Genomic DNA, 20,551 nt, shown 5'->3' on the forward strand with positions numbered 1-20,551 from the left:
ACTTTTTTTTCTTTTTTTTTTTTAAGATTTCCCACATTTTTATTTCAATGTTCATCTTTCTTTGGAGATGTTTTGGGCATGGGGGTCACAAACTGACTAGCAGAGAGAAATACAGCTCTGAAACCTACCAGACTTATGTTAACATACATACATACACTGCCACACCATCCCAAATGTAACCAAAACACGATTTGTACTTGTCAGTCTTTATGTTTTAAGGACCATAACATTGCAAATCTTCCTTCTCATTCAGTATATTTTGGTAAATATTTAACTTTCTCACTGAAAAGTCGTACTAGGAAACTATTTAACTTTGGTGGGGAAGAATAAACATTTCTTGACGTTCACCTGCTAAAATATAATCCATCCACTGCTTATATACACACATTCAGACTGATAATCCCTACCTCATCTCCGAGAGTGAATGAGTGTCATCATCAGATCTACATAAATAAATGAATCGCTACAACTGAATATACAGGACTACATTATATAGGAATAGAAGGCTGTTGGCTGTGTTTTGAATAATGGTGCTCTGAACTATCCCACAGTACATATGCCACAGATCACATGCCTGTACAATGTTTTCTAGGCAACAAATCACAGGAAAACACTATTTCTACCACCCACTTGCGTTCTTCCGGAAGATCAAATATTTCATCCAAATCATCCATAAACATTGAACAATTGTATTAATTTTCTGCTGGGATCAGACTATATGAGTAATGATTACTAACTGCTTTCACCTCCACTATTCCTTGGCAACTGTCGCAGTTGCACCCTCCCTCTCCCTAAAGTCAAACCACACTTTTTTTCTTTAACAATTGATCTTCCAGACAGACTAGCGACGGAATACGCATTCTTTCACTCAGGTTTGAACCTAGACTTGAATATATATTATACCTCAGAATTTTTACCCTTAAATTACTCTATCTGCATTGAAAGTTGATGGCTTTAGTGCTACTGCTAATGAAGGTGCTCCAAAATCAGGTTTAGACAGTTTGAAAACAAAATACTAATTTCTTCAACTTAGGAAAACCATCCCTCCAGTACAAGGCTATGCTGTATATACAAGGGGCCAAAACCACAAATGCAGCAAACCCTTTAACAACACTTGCTGATTTTCATTACAGAAACAGCCGTGTGGAATCAGCTAATACGTAACACAAAGATTTCCCTTTTAAAATCATGACACATGTATTTTGCATCTGTTGAAAGCATTGTTTTGGGAAGCTGGTTGTGGTAGTTGGATGATGCAGAAGTGGGAAGATGGGTTTGCTTTCTGACCCAGTCTCAGTCTCTGCATTCACACCTCTTGGGCACCATCTGACGTATGAACCAGCTGCTCAATAGCACACACACACTTTAGATTGGAAGGGTCAGACTAAAAACCTCAACAGTTATCCAAGTTAGGCACATTTGCACATTGACTCCTTGAGCATGAGAAGCGGGACTGTATGCAGGCAACCAAAACCCATATTTCTCACCATGGTCCCAGACATGCAGAGTTCATGGAAACATCTACTTCTCACTGCACTTGCAAAAGCTCCTCTCTCAAATGGAGGACTTTCCACAACAGACATCATGATAAAAAAAATACACAAGCTTCAAAAGCACTGGAAGGATGATTTGATTTTACATAGGAAATTTGAGCATCCAAAAGCAGTCTTCTGAAATGCACAAGTACATATTTTTCCTGCTTTCTTTTTTCCCCTATATATAAAAATATGAAAATTTCAAGTAGGGCCATTATATCGACCTGTACCTCATCTATATAAAAAGCTGAAAGCATCTGATGGATATGCTCCATCCTGCAGGAGATGCAGATTTGTGTTTGCCAAAGGTGCCATGCACTCTGCTGACCAGACTTGTCATGAGTTCTTCATTTCCTCACCAGGTGGAGGAAAGTGAACATGGCTGTCAAACAGGAGCGTAGGAGGAATGAGTTGGGCTAATCTAAAGCAGCCAATGTTAGGGAAAGGTGTTCAGGGATTTTTAACCATAATTTCTGTTTATTGCATTAAGAACGGTATTCCCAAGGAAAAAAAAAAGTTAGTTTTCTCCCTCTGCAATGTGTAGTATTTCTTTTTTATTTTTTATTAAGAGGTGATGGGGATAGACTTGTCCTCATATGCACATACTGACGTATGATCAATAACCCGTTTTGAGAGTAGATAGACTATTTTAAGAGTCAACGGCAAAGCAAAGGCAATTTCTGTCTCTATACCAAGCTTATTCCCATAATCAATTTTATTCATTATTTGAAAGAAATATAGCACCATTTCAAAATCACTACAAAATCAAACCAGCTGGCCATTCTTTAGAAAGCAAATTCTTGTTAACATTCAAAGCTTCTCATCACAGTAGTTTCCGTTTCTGCATCTGCAATGTTAATTTTTGAAGATGCCAGCATAAAACTATTCTGCACTCATTGGCTATTTTTACCATTATTGCAAAGCATCATTCTAGCTATTTTTACTGGGTTTAAGTTTCTTAAAGAACACTAAGATACAGCTGAGAATATAAAGAAGTTATATGAAATATTTGCACAGTTTAAGGTATTTTTTTATGATCTGTAAAATATTTAAAGTGAAAATACATCTTCCCCCTCTGACACATGCATGTATAAGAAGTTCCTTCTTACTGTTTGTTAAAATTTAGCATGATTTCAGAAAAACTTATCTCCGATGATCCTTAAAAGATACAGAGCAACCAAAAGTATATCACAGTAGTCTTAAAAGAGACCTTAGAATAGTAGCTACTTATATGGTAAAATTTCACCCTTTAGCTATGTTCGTCTTTCATAGAAGTGTATTTTTATTATATTGAAAATACAAAGTAAAGATAAGCAAGTTAGTAACAGACTACTAAACTTCACCTTAAAAGAAAACATGGGCTAGAGAAAACATTTCTAACCAATACAGTTTGCACTTAGAAATCATGAGTCGCTAAAGGAAAAGTTGTATTTTTTACTTATTCAGCCAAGTGCTACTTTGATATAGGAAGAACTTGATTCTTGGCAACTATGAACATACCAGGATTTAACTGAGCACCAGAAGCACAGACAATTAATTCTCAAAATGATTAAACACAACTAAACCTAACTGCACTGACAGGCATACTCAATTCCCAGATTTTCTGAGGTCTTCTATTCTTCTGTCAACAGTACGCCTACAAACTCCAGAACCAACAATTGCAAGGACGATATGCCACTGCCACATAAACAGTATTTTAACACAGTTTGAAAACGTACTGCAGCAGAATGTGTTAGAAGTATAACATCTATCCTTGTTAAATAAAATAGAAAATACAAGTTCAAGATAATAAAGGTATAAATGGGGCACCCCAAAGAATACAGAGCTGACAAAACTTATGAGCATCTGGAATGGATGGTTCTTGATGTCCATGTGTTTTTAATAATATTTTTATCTTAAGGAACAGCTTCCATTCCTGGAATGAAACAATCCTCCATTGCCTTTCTACTTCATTTGTTAGCTCTCAGGTGGAAGACTAATATACAACTATTCTAAATTCATTCACTTCTCAGACTACAAAAAATGAATGAATGAATGAATGAACGCATGTTTGAATGCAGTACACATGCAACAAAAGACTTATTCCTTTGAGATTACAAGGCACTTCTGAAATGCCTCACTGTACTTTCAGTGAAGGTGATGCTTAACCTTAGCTCGGTACGAGCTGAAGAAAATAATAGTGAAAAAAAAAAATAATCAAAATTGCTCCAAATGAGAAACACAAAATCTAGAAATCAGACATGCAACCATTAAATCCAAAGCTTTAAGACTGTTTTTTAATTACTTACATGTTACGGGACAAAAATCAACCAAACTTCAAAGGAGTCTGCTCCCTCAGAGCCAAGTAATTACATCTACAGTTGCTGTCAACTGGGAAGTGAGCATCTCTAGCTGTCTCTCCCCTGAAATAATCCCAAACTGCCTGTTGTTCCAGGCTGTGCTCAGAACATCTTAGCGCCGCCAACATCTCCTCCACAGAGCTGTGCTTACAGATCTCTCCCCCATACTTCTGTGACGTTGCCTAATGCTGAGGTGTCTGTGCTACTGTTCTCCCACGGGCGTGGGTCAAGTTAGCACATGCAGGAAACACAAGGCAAAGGGGAAGAAAAAACAGCCCCAAATCCAGATGCTATGCTTTTTGAAGCTGCACAATTTCCTCAGACTAATTGTTATTAGTAATAGCTATTGTTCATCTGGCAAGCAGTCCCAAATCACAGCTATAAAAACAGAAGTAATTGTAATTCCTTTTATACCCAATTATGAAAGCACATACAATATACAGTACCTAAATTCACTCTGAGGTGGTTTTTTTATTTTAATTCTACATCTGTTGGAGAAATCAAATGGGTCAGACAAAAAATTCTGACAGTAATAGGCACCCTCCAAGAGAAAGACGGCAATCAATTACAAACCATTTGCAGAAATTGTAGAGCTGTCACAGACTCATTTACAGCTGCAGTTCAAGTCAGACTGCCTCTGATTGCCAAGCCATTTTCCCCTCTTGTACCTAAAAAACTAGGACAGTTTCAGATAATTTTTAAAATGACACTAGCAGACCCACATGGCAACCCAAGAAGTGAACTGCAATATGGCATGGGCAATTACTTCAGCAGCCTGTGCACAAGCCATTAATACTGCTAGACATGGCAGATTTGAAGCTGGAGAGGGGCAGGGAGCAGACCTGTCTGTTTTCCCCTCTTTTCTAAGCTTTAATTGCAGCACATAATTTAGAGCATTGGAGCAAATTTAGTGTGTTCAGAGTAACAACTAGCATGTTTTCTGTGTATTTAAATCCTCCTGAACTCTCCCTAATTTTCTGTCATCTGGTGTATTTGACACAGACAATCAGGATTGGCTTTGCTTTTCTGCTAAAGCAAAGCCGGCGCCCCAGAATCTGGTCCCCTCCAGCAGGATGGGAGCTCATTTGTGCCTGTCCTCACAGTGCACTGGGGACAGCACGTACCCCAGGTGTGCAGGGCACCCCGAGGTGCCTGGGGGAACCTGGCCAAGCACCAACCTGCTGGTGCAGCCAGCCACTGAGGCATCCTAAGCCTTGGAGTCACCTCCGCTGTGCTCTCACAAAGATCCCTGCCCCTGAAAACACTGCAGAAGCCCTAAAACAGGACAGTAGGGAAATCCACATCACCCCTTCCAAAGGAACAATGTGACCTAGAGGGGAGAAAAATCCAGTTTATTCTTGTCTGGTTGCAAAGACTTTTCAGGAGTGTAAGCACCATGTTACACAGGGTATAGATTATCTCTGTGGGAATCCCCTGTGCAGAAGGAGATAGGACTGAAGACCCACAATCACTGGGCTTCTCCTCACTCTCTAGGGAAACTACATGAAGTCACCTACATCAGATGGAAGTAGATTACAAAGTAATTCCGAAAGTAAGAGAGGATCATCTCCTCTTTGTGGGTATGGCTAGAGGCACAATATATCTTCCCGTCCTGGTCTTCTGAGTTTTTATGTTCTGCCTTATCTCTACCCATTCTTCATACAATCTAGTACAAGGCTCTAATATGTGCCAGAACCATAAAAATTCTAACTTTGTTTCTGTCATGCAAGAGTGTAATGCAAGTGTTATCACAAATTTGCTTGGAGGTACAACCGACATCAACAGAAATAACAAAAATAATTTCTGTTGTCAGAATGGCAATGCCTAGTAAAATCGCAGCCACCAACATGAAAACATACCCATGCTAGCAGCTAGGGGCTTCAAACCAATATGCACTTCAGTTGGACAAAGGTTGCAGTTTGACTGACTTGGAACAAAAAGGATGAAAAATTGTTCTTCAAAGACCAATGCATTCAAAGGTGGACACTAATCCTGAGGCTCCCTGCCTCAGCCTCCAAAGTCCTAACTGAGAAAAGATCTGAGCATCCATTACTCCATCTGAAGTCAAACAGTAACAGCACCTCTTGAAGTCTGTAGTCCAGTCTAAAACAATTGACGTTAAGTCAATGTTGCTATGGTCACTGTAATCTTAACAAGTGCTAGAAGTATCAGCAAAAAGAAAACATGAACCAAACTGAACCAGTTAGAAAGCTGAAGCAGCTTTACTGTTCTCTGCAGAACTGGGCTCAAGCATCACAGAAAGATGAATGTGACAAGTCTCTGCCCATTTGCCATTTGCCTCCATCGTGCTGCTTTTGGAGATGCAGCAGCTGTGCCATAGATGCTGGCCTGTCAGGGTGACCTCAAGATAATAAAACACTAAGTACAGCTAATATGCATAACAATTTTTCCAAATTAGTGCCATACATTAAACTCTTTCCCACAAAGCGTTAACACAACAATCCTTATGAACAAACAGTGTTGTAATGTCATGCATGTTCTTACCCTGAAAGGTGGATCAGTCTTCTCCCTGTGTGGCACTTGGTCCAGCGTGCCATCAGTACTGCTCCTTTTCAGGCTGGATGTGACATCAGGCACATTACTAAAATCTGCATTCAAAAGAAAGCAAATAAATTAGAGGGTTATAGGACAGGAACAGGAAAAGTATTTGCTTTTATCTGCAAATAATTTCAGTGTCTAGTAGAATTACTATAGGGGAAGGGAAGGAATACAAAATCTGTGATCCTTCCCACCTGCTAGAAAATAACACAAGGGGTCAAAGCAAGGAGCAACCGTGCCTGGAAGCTCTGTTTCAAAACAGCAGCTGGACATCTAAGACCATCTGAAGCAATGTGCATATTTGATCTACCAAAATAAACCCAACGCTTTTGCTAACAGCCTGCTTTCAAAGGTAGCATTATCTATAATCAGCACACTTTGTGCTGAGACAACCAGTGAGGATAATTAAATGCACTCAAGTAGTTCTCCATGGATGAGCACGCTATTGTTCAACACAACTTAGTCCTGAATCCCTTAAAGACTCAAGAAGAAAAGTGTATTTTGCCTTGGAACAAACACCACAGTTCATAACATGGACAAAATCCCTTCTTGTTACTAATAGTTTAACAATTTTACTAAGTTTGGAGCCTGCGTATATAGTAGCTGGTACAATCCAAAACCAGAAGAGACACTGCCCTGCTCTACTTACTGACAGACTACAGCTTTCAATAACATTTATGTGTAAACTCAAGATCTACCCAGCAATGCTGAACATTCATATAAAAATTATGTTTCTTCTCTTTACATTTCCTCAATTGGCTGCTTAAAATCCGCCGTTTACATGGAAATTCTGATTACAACTCTTGGTAGTGAAGAAGTGATTATTGATCTACAGTATTGTTAATCCGAGTTGCTGAAGATCATAAAGCAGTCACCAAAAAATAATGAGGATTTTTAGCAACCTCAGATGATAAAATAGTAGTAAAATGAAGGGGTTTTTTAATTTGCCGCTTTGTTTCCCAGCCTTTAAGCCTCTAGGACATAATTTACACCACATTACCACATTTTCAAACTCTTTCTCAACACCTACAAGTGCTGGAGATTTATTTTTAAGTGAGAGGTGAGATTCTCATTTAATCACTGACTCCAGAAACTGAGGTGGCAATTAAAAGAAATATCACTCATCTTGCAGTAAAATCATGAGAGCTAACAATAATGAAATTGTGAAGGACAACAGTATCTCTGCGCCCAGGTGTTGCTGTTGTTCTGTCCCTGCAGAGCAGGACCAGCGGCTGTCAGCAAGAACTGACAAACACGGACTGAAGTAGGGGGGGGAAATGGGAATTTTAGGCCCAAAAGAACACCTTATAGCCCATAAGAAGCCTTCCTGGGAAGACAAAACACAGCAAACAGACTCCACAGGAAAGCCAGAGAGAAAGATGCCAATAACTGTGCTCCATGTCATCTTGAGACTTTATTCTTCTCTATGTCATTAAGGTGCCTATGCCAAGCTTAGCATTAAGGCTGACAATTTCCACCCAGATGCCAAAGACTTGACTACTCCGTCATTTCCCTACCCTTGCACAACCAAGGTCCCATCGCTTTTCTCCCCTCAGGCTTTTTTACCTTTTCCTCATGGATTCAGGTGTGGCTTCTGATATCTCAGAGCCTATGTAACATGCAATATTCCAAGAGTTACCACCTTTGCAGAAAAAATGTATTTTACACAACTCCACCAAACAGCCACCCATCTTTAAGAACTTAACAAGGAGTCTGCCTTGTCTATTTATTCTATTATGCTTTTACCCCTCTTCCTCCACCAAGCCTGAATAGTTTTCTCCTGCCCTCTGGACTTTTAATGTAATTTTGAGTCTATCTTCTTTATATGGGTACTCACGAATGACTTCCACCACTGTCAACTTCTGAGTATACATAAGGTAGGCTAACCCCTAAAACTTGAATTTAATTTTAAATAACATTTTATTGGGGGTGAGACAATGCCAAGGATATTATTTCCCATTGTTTCCCAGCTGTGCTTTTTTCACTTGCCTTCAGGGGTTTAATGCACTTCTCCCCCATACCTCCAAACAACATGCACCCGAGACAGATGTTGCAGTGGCATAAAGGATCTAGACTTTGATCTCAGGTAGCTCTCTAATAAGAAAAAAACCTATGTCCTTTCCTTGACTTTACAAAGTGACCATTAAACATATTTTTCCTTTACAAACAGGAAGTAAAACTAACGTACGCAAGCAATGAAGAGAAAGCATAAACGTAGGAAGAGGAAAATAAGGTAAACCAATCAGTAGACAACATGAACAGGAAAAATCAGGATAACAACACCCAAAGCAGGCAAAAAGAATATTATATCACCTTGTCCAGATGATCTATCTCTTCCTCCCTTCACCCTCACCTTTGTTCTTCCTTTGTAGTCTACAGGACTGTCAGAGGCAGGTCTATAGTCTTGCCCGTTTTTATAGCATTTGCTATTGGCAGAATGTGTTGCTGATGGCAGTTAGGGTAAGCAACAGTAAATCCTATTTTAAATAGTAAAAACTAAAAAAAGTTACACGGAAAGGATTCAGATTGAAAAAGGACATCCTACTGCACGTTGTACGCCAAACTAACAGGGAGAGGGAAGGAAGTGAGGATGTATGGCTTGTTGATCAGTTTAGCATCCATATCCTGTCTCCCTTTCCTTCTTTTACTGTGGAAGCAGACTTCCTTTGATTTACTCCTACAAACCATCACACTATTCCCAAATAATAATTAAAAAAAAAAAAATCACAGGACAAAGAAAAGAGTTTTGCCTTAGATAATGGGTAATTTCAAATACAAAGCCTAAAGACATAAACACAGCATCAAGTTTAATACTGAAATTCTCTCTGCTTCTAGTACTAAATGGAAGGGCAGTAACAAGCCAAACCATGCAAAATGTATTGTCTTTAAAGATTCAAATTTGGATTTAGCTCTACAGTGGGATTCATATTAACAAAGACATTCTAAAGTAGTACTGTAAAACTGCTATCTTACAGGTTGGGTAAACACTATCCTTTCAGGCAAAACTAGCAATGAAACTGTAGAGAGTATGCACAAAATTAAGAGAAATGTTACAGCTGTGTGAGTACGGAATCGTTCCAGTATATAACATTCTGGATCTTTGCTGGGAACAAGCACAGAAAAGTATGCAAGGAGATGTACATTCCTAAAAATCATCCAATGCGAGGTCAAGCCAGCACTTCCTGGCAATTATTTTTTTTAATATTATTATTTTTTAAAAACTTCCTCTAATGTTGCTTACCTTACTACAATTACATTACTGATTAGTTAAGGAAAGCATGGACTGCTTTGCTGGAAACATTGCTCGAGAGGCTTTCCAGCAAGGTAACGGTGAGTATACCCTGACTAAGTCTGCCTGTGCAGCTCCGTTACAGTAGTACATTTGATTTAGTCTATTGATGCACTAGTGCTAAACCTGTCTGGAATTAAAAAGGGACTGATAATATTGGGTTAAACAAAACTTGGTTTAAATCATTTGTAAAGACACTGAGAGATCATTCAACAATTACTCTCATGGCCAAAACAGACTTGAATTGGAGAAATTAGTTTTATTACCAACCAAATCAGAGTAGGATAATGAGAAAGAAAACCAAAACTTAAAAACACCATCTCCCCACTCCTCTTTTATTTTTGGGCTCAACTTCACTCCCAATTTTCTCTGCCTCCTCCCCCTGGTGGCACAGTGGTACAGGGAATGGGGGCTCTGCTCAGTTCATCACATGTTGTTATTGTTGCTCCTTCCTCCTCAGCAGGAGGGCTCCTCATACTCTTCCCTTTTTCCAGCGTGGGGTCCCTCCCACAGGGGAGTCTTCCATGAACTTCTCCAACATGAGTCCTTCCCACAGGCTGCAGTTCTTCATTAACTGCTCCAGCCTGGGCCCCTCCCATGGGGTGCCGTCCTTCAGGAACAGACTGGTTCACCAGGGATCCCCCACAGGGTCACAAGTCCTACCAGCAAACCTGCTCCAGCACGGGCATCCCACAGGGTCACAGCCTCCTTTGGGCATCCACCTGCTCTGGCATGGGGTCCCCACAGACTGCAGCTGGGTATCTGCTCCACCGCTGACTGTGGAGCTGCGGGGGCACAGCCTGCCTCACCATGGTCTTCACCATGGGCTGCCTGGGAATCTCTGCTCCGGTGCCTGGAGCACCTCCTCATCCTCCTTCTGCACTGGCCTGGGTGTCTGCAGAGTGGTTGCTCTCACATATTCTCACTCCTTTCCCACTGAAATTGTGCATGGTTTTTCCCCCCTTCTTAAATGTGTTATCCCAGAAGCGCTACCACCATCTCTGATGGGCTTGGCTTTGGCCAGCAGTGGGTCTGTTATGGAGCTGGCTGGCATTGAATTCTAGCCAGGGGAAGCTTCTAGCAGGTTCTCACAGGAGCCACCCTCATAGCCCTGCTGCTACCAAAACCTTGCCAGGTAAATCCAATAGTCAGCTAGTTGCAAACAAGAAGAGTAGCAACTCAGATGAATGCTGCAATTCTCAGAAAAGCACAAGGGAAAAATGCCATTATGTGAAAAGCTTAACTACAGCATGTGAAATGCATACCAAACGTTCTGCTTGGTTTCTAGCAATGAACAACCAAGTATTAAGAACGTGCTCAGCACCTTCAGCTACCAACAGCATCACCAAAGAAGAATGCCATTACTCCTGCAGTGTTGTGTCTTGCTGGCAGACAGATACGTGACTCACAATCATTCAAAGGAAACTGTAATGTAACCACCAAAAACTGGAAGAAAACATGCTTCCTAAGTCAGGCTCCTCACTACTCATCATTCAATTAAAAGTAGGCACAAAGCATGCAGATGGGTCAGTCAGTGAGAAAAACAAACACATACAGCACATCCAAGAGCTCTGTACACCTACAGGAATGCCTCTTCCCACGTTGCTGTGCTGATACAGATACAAGTGGTCAATATGGAAGTTATTCACATGTCTGTGAGCGGTGAGGTACAATGAAAACACATCCTCTAACAGATGTGTGAGACAATAATAATCCGTGCTAGAATCCCAGCCAAGAAACCAAAGGAAATCAACTGGGAAATGTCAACATCGACCATCCGGCAATTCATTTACCATAAAGAAGCCATCAACAAATGCAAATGTCACATTACTTTTTTTTTTTCTGTTTCATTAGAAAGCCTGAATTATTTTCTTTAACTTTTTCATTAAAAAGCCTGGATTATTTTCTAGTCAGTGCTGCTCTTACCACTTTAGCCGCTCACTGCAAAGGCAAAATTGCCATGAAGAAAAAGCAGGAACTGAGGATCCTGTTTCATTTCTAATTTTTTTTTTTCATAACACTTTAGCACTTGTTCTGTTTTAGCTTTTTCCCACCAATTTAAAAAAAAAAAAAAAAAAGCCAAATAATCATCACAAGCATGTCAAGTGTTATCAAATGTCAAGCACTACGTAGGTGGTGTAACCACCCCCTTTTTCAAACTACAGCAAAAGGGTGTGTTTCCACCTACCACTCTACTGACAACAATAAATTAAACCAAAAAAATCTTTCTAGCTCTATATGAGAAGACAACACAGCAAAATTAAAGGTACTCAGTATCTCACTCTGAGACAGACTAAGACCACTGCCGGGCATTATTTTCAGATCTAGCAGGAGCAGCAGTTCTGTGCATCAGTTGATAACTATCCTCTGCAAGTAAAGATGCCTTCTGACAGGCACAGGCAGTCCTGACCTCAGTAAAAATACAGCAACTACACCAATATGGAAAATTGCATTTCCATTCTGCAACAAGATGGTTTTCTTTGTATCAGGATGAAACCATGTTCTTTTACATTATGCTGTTTTATTTTTGCCAAAACGCTGAGAAAGAGACACCAGAGAACAAATAAAAGTAGCCTGACATCAGGATATTCATCCATGATGTAGGAGAAAGATGAAGTCACCTGCTCTGTCAGATTCAGGAAATGAAACTGAACCTGGGTCTGTCTCAGCTAAGCTAAGATGCTTTATATAAATAAAGAAAAAATAATTGATAAAAAATAATACAACATCAGTCAGAAAAAGGAAGGGCGATTAACAACTAGTAGCTGTGAGTCTTTCCTGCTATCCCCAGCTCCTCCTGATCCACTCACCATATCACCAAACATTCAGCTAAGCAAATAGATTCCGACTCTAAAGTTCATCATAAAGCTAGTCCCGTAGGATGCGACTGACCCAGGCTGAAATCTGCCTGTCCTCAACAGGGAAGAGTGAGGCAGGACAGGAATACGTGACTAGGAAACAACCATGTCTGAGCTGGGTGCAAACTGAGTTACACTCATGCAACTGAGAAAAGGATTAAACTTTCTTTAGCTCTCAACATTTAAAACCTGGCATATGAAACTGATACTCAAGAGCAAGGAATTTAATAAATGGTTCTGCTGATGATGGGGAAAAGAGGATGATGTTATGCAGCTGGTGAATAACAAGCAATAGCTCTACTTAAAGAAGGAATGAGAACGTTGGGGAAATCTAATGTCAGAAACTACAGATCTGTGACCTACATAGTAACCTATGGCTTTCACAATCAATTCAAGTAAAGAAAAATTAAAAGTGTGGAGATAAATAGAAAATTATATACATACAGTATGGGTAAACAGATGGTGTCAAACTAACCTGACATCTGCCTTTGATAAAAGTTGTTTTTAAAGGCACGGAACATGGGATAAATCCAACCTTCTAGAAAGTTTAAAAAAAGAAAAAGAAAATAGAAATCTTTATAATACCCCAAGGGAAAGTATTAGCTAAAATGAAAAGGATAGGACTTAAAACAAGGCAGAACTGACTAGCAGTAAGAGAACAATAGATTGGTCTGAAATAACTTCTAGACCTTGGAGAGGCTAATGGTAGATTTTGTCCAAGGTGGGTTTGGGGACCAATTTTACTCAATATTTTCATTATTTATCTCAGCAAAGGAAGTGCAATAGGAAGTATTCTGATTAAATACTCCAATAATTCAAAGTTAATAAACAGCATTAATTAAGAGTGTGACTGGAGATGCATAAAGGAGATGCAGGATGACTTTGAAGATGAAGTCATAGTCCCAGAATGAAATCACACAGAACAAAATTTCAGGGACCAGTAAGAACAATTTCTTCTCTGAACTGCGGCTCATTAGTTGGAAACACGGAAGAAGAAAAGTGTGGAAGTGTGGAGATGTGGTTAACATGTAGTTGTGAGCTACAGCTACTTAAGCAATGGTCAAGGCCAGCAGATACTGATCTCTTACAACATTGGCCAGGAATATGTCTATGCTGGCAATTAGAAGACTGCCTTCCAACCATCACAGGATTGAATTTCTGGAGAGGCTTACCTGGGAGCAAAGAATGCAAACAGTCTCTCCTATTTTAAAATGGAATATGATAAATGTATCAATAGGGTTGTTGAAAACCTCAACTAACAGAAGACTGGACTCACTGAGTCTGGAAGTTCCTTCCCATCCTAGGTTCCCCTGTCACCAATGTAGCACAAATATTACACAGATGCCTAAATACAGCTACACAGGCAAACAGATGGCCAGAAGCCTCTTTCTGTTCAGTAGAGCACAAGAAATACTTTAAGTTGCACTACTGCTGGTGTTTAAAAATCCTGGCAAAGTTTTTATGGCTAAGAGAATGCTTATATCACGAGTGTACACTGGTGAAGAAGCCCCAACAGTTGTCCTACACCCCAGCTGCTGGCTGATTCCAGCTCAGATGTTCATTATCAACTCCAGTGGTTACCCTGCCAGAAACTGATCTTTCTCTTGTTTGTAGTTTTCTGGCACTTGAGAGAGAAATGGGGCTCTCATTTCCCATCCTCCCTGCTGCAGTTTCTAATCTGCAGTAGTTAGACGCTTTGGATATGGCAAAAAAACCATACAGAGTTTCAAGCAATTATGATGGACTTGGTCTAGTCTGTAAAAGACAGGCACCCTGATCTCATACCAGAGCAACTGACAGTTTAAAACACTGTTATTGTCCAGTGATTTTAGACAGATGTTGCAAAACAGCAATGAAATGAGCATCAACTTATTTTAGAGAATACTAATATGAATTTTAGCTTGAAAAAACCCTAGGATCTGTAATTATAAGGAATTACAGGAGGTCCAGCCTATCCACTGGGAAAGAATGTTTTCAAAATTTACACTAATTCCCAAATGCTCTACAAACCACCAATAAAACACAACAGAGCCAATCTTCAGCATGTAGGATATTCTCCCTCTTCCCATTACAGAGAGTTTCCATAACACGACTGTATGGTTTAGATGGAAATGAGATATTACATTTGGGTAATAAAGTTAAGCCAGGTGTACGGAAAGCTGCATTTTTCATTGTTGTGTGAACTCTCCAGACTGATCAGTTAATTATAAGCTTGCAGTTCCCATATTCTTCTAGCCAATGTTACTATCAAGAGAAAAGTAAGCTTCCAAGAGAAGATAACAAATATTTAAAAATTCCTGGTGCAAATAATACTAAAGACTGAGCCAGCTCTCAGAAAGGTACAAAACCTTGGTGGTCTCAATGCCTTCAGACTTACTGAAAATCAGGGAGTGGTAAGTGAAGCATTCCAGTGTTGCCTGGAGAAGACAACTATCAGTGTGGTGAACTCTAAAAATGCTCCCTTGGAGACTAGTACTCATAACTTCAGTTAAACGGTTCAGTCTGGCAGGTAGCACGCATGTGCTTATTTCTTTTGGTTCAATACAACCAAATATATCTTAGGTTTTCAACAGTATATTTACTCTTTTGTAATGAAGTTAGAAAATAGGTATGCAAGCATTTCCTTCTGTATCCTTTTCCTTTCTGAAAGACTTCAAGAAATATCTTTCAAAAAGTAACAGTTGATCCAAAGGAATTTATTGAATGGCTTTCAAGAGATATTCTCAAAATCTCTGTTGAAAACGGCTTCCAAGTTTCACCAGAGATATGAAGGGTTCTGGGTTCACCAGTTCAGTTACAAGTAACTCATATGTCTTGCTTATGTGAGGATCAGACCTTTCAATTCTTTGGGTCATCTTATCCCCTGGGTTCAGCACGGAAGGGGCACCCAGCAGCTGGTATCCAGGACAGAGCCCATGCAGTCTCTGCAGCCCTTTAAATTTCTGCCTAGGTTGCAAAGAGCACATTAACTGTGGTCAGGAAGGAGAAAAGCAAGAGAGTTCTGGGAGGAGAAGACAAACTCCCATGGAAGATTCATTAACTATCCCACAACGGCCATTTGCACTGGAGCAATTGTTAGGAAAAGTGAGGGAGGTCTAGAAGATGAGCTGCGGAGCTAAAGCTAGGTAAGTTTAGTAAAGCTGTGGTACAAGAGGACACTGGAGTTGCACCAGGGTTTCCATCATGAAGGCCCAGGTCTGGAGACATCAGGAGGTATTTGGAAGCATACAGTTCTTTAAGGCCTTCATACAAAAGCAGGTTTTTTCCTCTAAAACCTCTTTGGCCAGAAAAGTCAGCTAAAAAGGATTCAGAGCCCATAACACAAGAATGGTCCAGCTCAAGTGACATGTGGAGAGCCAATTCCCACCCAGGAAAAGTGCACTGAAAGGTCCTGCTTTACCTTGAGCTGTTGCTCTATTTTTCTACATGCCACAGCAGTAAATAAACAAACAAACAAGTAATTTTTTTGCACTCTGATGTTCTACCAGTACAAGCCTCAACATATGCAAAATGGCTACTACACACTGAGCTAATTCATGAAGAGTTTTCACAGCCACATTTGGCTTCTAGACCAAAAGCTATCTCCATGTAGCTTCCACGAAGGAAACATATCTAAGAGAAGGCAGGCAGGTTTCAGCCACAGATGAGAAAAATCCATTGAAACACATCCTCCACCACTTCAAGCTGAAAGGCAAAACCATTTGCTTCACTTTTCATCTTCACTGGGGTTCTCTATGAATCTGGGCAAATGACTGAGGTACCATGGACCCTAAGTGCAGATTCTCTTTAAACTCCAGTTAAGTTTTTCAGAATTATGGGAGTGTTCGCATTAGCTCAATTCAGTAATTTTAACTGGAATTTAGGTAAGTTTTTAACTATTGCCCAGTGCCATTCCAGTTGTTTCCCCACAGCTGGTACTCCCAGGCAAATATTATTACTTACGCATTCACACTTCAATGCTGGAGTAAATTCAAATCAATTTGCGGGCAGTAACTGTGGTTATTAACCGTACAGTGGCTTACAGCTTTCATGCTGCTTTAACCAACAGTGAAAAAGACAAGGAAACACTAAATTTATTACCAATGCAAAAGCCCCTTCCTCTTTTTGCCTAGGAAATGTTCTTGTTCTTCTGAAAGCCTCTGGCCTAACTTCAGATAACAACTAACTTGAACTCTCACTGCTAAATTAATATGACTTGAGTCTACTAACACAAATTACTTCAGTTTCTAGAAAACTAAAATATGTTGAACACAAGTAAAATGCACTGGATTTTAATAATTCAGATTTTTTTTAATCTCTGTGAGATATTTTGGCTTTTATAATTTGTTGTTGTCCTAGGTATTTTGTAACTTTTTTTAGGACCGGCTGGAATGTACATTCTCAGCTTAGCTTCAAGGCTGTAACAACCGACTCTTTGGCATAGCTAGAAACATCATTCAGGAATTCATGCAAGATGTTAAATCTGGAAAGAAAATTAGCATACAGCTGTCATAACATCAGTCTTCCTAGATAGGGTTCTTAAACCTGTCACTGACAAGACTAATTGTTACCAAACAAGACATTCAACTACAGGCCAGACAAGAAGGTTCCCTTCATGGCACCTCACATCCGTAAGTTTTGGCTTCAGGGAGCAAACTATGAAACATTAGAAGGTGCTCTACATGCTTCCTGAAGGACAATGCAACCAGGCTGCTGCTTTTTGCAGATCTGATACTGCCTACACAAAGAGAAACTCCTACTTCTGGCCAGTGTCTGAAATGCTCATGCAGGACAAATGTCCTGTTTTCATCCTTCAGTGAGGAAACTGACACTTCTTTAAAAACTCCACTTTTTCATGTTTAGAAAAAGCTAGTATGTTCAAGCAAATATTCTTGTATTGTACAGCTTGCTTAAGACATGTTGGGCCACATGCTGAACAGTGGCTTAGCTCCAGTCAGCCACCTACTTCTGCAAGTGTGACTTTCCGTAGGCTGCTTTATGCTCTCTTTCCCTTTTTTTTTTCTAAATATCTGCAGAAACATCCATTTTGAAGCTGGAGCAGAGTCCTTTAGGTCCCTTGGGAGTTCCTTTGTTGGTTAACTGTTCATTGTGAAGCAAAGTAATTTGACTTATCTGTTAATTCAGTAATCAACAGGAGATAGAAATTAGCAACATAATAGGAAATAGCTGCCTGCACTTCTGTAGCAATGCCAGATTAGCCCCTGCATATCAATGGTATGTTTTACAGGGTTATTTAACTTTCTAAACTTTCTCTGTACAAGTATCTGCCAGTCAGACAACTGTTCAGGCTTTACAGTTTTAAGCTTAACACTTCACACTGGCTTCTCAAATCATTACCTAAACACATTTGTTTCTTAAGTGCATAACACATACTTCTTGGATACAGTCTCACTGGGGCCAGTGTTAGCCATAACTAGTGCATCACCCTTCTACCCCAGTTCAACAACTGGAGATGTGTGGCTATGCTAAGGAGGAGGAAGACACAGCTGAGCCCATGCTGGGTGGCCACCATGCTCTACAAGTGTCAGCAAAGGCTGCAGCCCACTGCTACCATTAGGTCTTCCACACTGGGGCTGCTGGACATGCAAGGGTACTGTCAGTGGCTCCTCTCCTGGTTTCTGCTGCTGCTGCAGGATTGCTAACATGGGATGGCTTTGGCCATTCTCAGAGGTCATTGGCACTGGCACCAAGGAGAACTGGAAAGCAAATGGAGCTGGCCCTGCCCAGGTACCAAGTGTACTACCTTAGTGGTACATTTTCTTTTCCACCTCAGATTTATAGGCACAAAAGTGATGAAAACAGAAAGAAAAAAAAGGAGACAAGAAGTTACTTAATAGTTTAACAAGAACTTGTGGCTATCTTAGACAGTTTGCATAATTACTCAACCTACTTCAGCTCTGTGAAACACAGAACATCCACTGTTTGAGGTGTTCTAAATCATGCCTAGGTTGCTGGTCTATATGTGGATGTCTCTGACTTTACAATCATTAATAAATCTCCTTGCTGTCCATATTGTCACTTTACAGAATTCAGCGGGATGGGCAATGTCATGATTTATGCCTATATATTGTCACTGAGCCAGAAGGTGCAGCTCCACAGGGTTTAGCGGAGTTTGCACCAGGAAAAAACAGTTTGTCCCACTGACTTCACAGGGATTAAATCATAGCAGCATTTAGCAAAGCAGAACAGAATGGTCTTTTAGTAGAAAAACACAATGAAGAGCATTTAAGGCTGTCCTGTTTCATAACAGAAAAAATCTTTTAATTTGCAGCATACACATCTAGGAAGCCAACAGGGCAGTTTGTCAAGTGCCAGCAAGAGCTCATTAAACCACCACTTTTGGGAAACACTCGGTATTGCAAAACATGCAGTAGGCAACGACTGCTTCTGAAGAGGCAGTCGCTTTCTTTGAATTAACCTCTACACTGCTACAGTACAGTCCCAGGTATCATCACAGGCCAGATCTCATCTTTTCCCAGTGATTCACAAGACCACAGGGAAAGACACCTGCGTTAACAGCACACAAATGGCTGGAGCAGAAGCCAACATACCATGGTTGTCCAGGACTGCTGTAAACACACCTCACCTCTGAGCCTGCTTTGATGAACAGCTGCTGCACATCTCATCACATCCATGTGACTTCCTGCTGAAGTAACTTGGGTAACGAGTAAAAAAAAAAAAAGAAAACCCAGCACAGCCATGAATCTTTGGGCTGATAAGCAGTCAGGCTGCATAGACAACTACATGTCTATGTCAAAAAGAGGCAGTGCTTTTCTACTGTTTTGCCTCACACCACACAAAACCACCAGACATCTTGTATTAGATCCACCAGGCAAGAAGGAGCGATGTGTGCAGACCTGCACGAACAAACCAGATCAGGGCCCACATCTAACAGGATGTGGGTGTCCTTGGGACTCAGGATGCTAAGAAGCAATATTCACCTCTTCTGAACAAAAAAGTTTCCTGTGAGAGAATAAACCTAAGTTTCTTTGATTCCTCACACATGTACTGCAACGAAGGCCATGCCCTACAGCACGATGAAGAGAATTTAAATACTGAAACAGCAGCTAGGCAAACAAACAGGACCTGATTTGTGAAGAACTAGAAGTTATTCTAGAAATGTTTTTCAGTTAAGTTTTAGTTTTAATTTTGTTTACAAAATGCTTTACAGGTTACATTAAGAGGCGCTTACAAAATGCTTTAAAAACTATGGGCAAACAGCAACAAGTACAGTGGTCTGAGCCTAGACAAAGTCATCTAAACCATCTAGTGAAGTGTATTTCATACAGAAAGTACCTTGGAATTGAAACCAAACCAATTATTACTAAGACCACATTTTATAAAAGAATTTGGTCATATCAAAATAAAATTGGTGGCTGACCGATGTGCTTTGCTTCTGTGTGTGCCTACTAAGATTAAAATCAGAAGTGGCTCATGTTTTGGGAAACAGAATAGCCACTGCCCATGTGGGTTCAAACCAGTAATGCTCCGCTTGAAGCGGTTACATTTTGCAGAACTGCCTCTGTGTTTAGCAGATCAGGAACTGAAATGTCATTGTTCCTCTCCAGCACTCATCCCAGCTACTTGCCAAACCGCACAAAGCGTGAGTCCCTCTCTCCGGCTTCAGCCATGCTTTATACAATGTGAAACAGCTTCATCAGGAGTGACTCAACCCAGCATGTCCCAGGCTGCGCTGCTCCCTGGGGATCAGCACGAGAAGTGGGAACGCTGAGGGCAAAACCTGTACTCCACAATGGCTAGGGAGGTGCTCTGCAGGAAGGCTGGCTGAAAGAAAGCTTGCCACCTCCGACAGCAACTCTCCTTGCAACCAGCTCTCCCCAGCACCTGCCTGCTCCTCCTCCTGCTGCTTACCTGGCTCTGGCCCCTGTCAGACCTCTGCATCCGCCAGTTCAACTCACTGCCTTTGCAGGGGGTGAAGGGGAGGAGAAAGTTTTCTCCTTAATTAGCTTC

At 40.5% G+C, this 20,551-nt stretch overlaps 1 protein-coding gene across 6 annotated transcripts in view; it reads right to left on the reverse strand.

Annotated features, from left to right (window-relative positions):
- The window catches only part of TIAM2 (TIAM Rac1 associated GEF 2), a 90,898-nt gene that overhangs the window by 25,851 nt on the left and 44,496 nt on the right, over window positions 1-20,551 (reverse strand). For 3 of the 6 annotated variants that reach the window (XM_037391108.1, XM_037391106.1, XM_037391107.1), the window contains exon 14: window positions 6,380-6,483. In XM_037391108.1, coding sequence (XP_037247005.1) covers window positions 6,380-6,483 — 104 coding nt within the window. Of the gene's footprint in view, window positions 1-6,379; window positions 6,484-8,746; window positions 8,766-8,786; window positions 8,806-20,452; window positions 20,472-20,551 lie in introns of those variants that run through there. The other 3 variants (XM_037391112.1, XM_037391111.1, XM_037391110.1) reach the window with 3 other exon arrangements.

The sequence above is a fragment of the Falco rusticolus genome, chromosome 6 (assembly GCF_015220075.1).
Source record: "Falco rusticolus isolate bFalRus1 chromosome 6, bFalRus1.pri, whole genome shotgun sequence".
Lineage (NCBI taxonomy): Eukaryota > Metazoa > Chordata > Aves > Falconiformes > Falconidae > Falco > Falco rusticolus.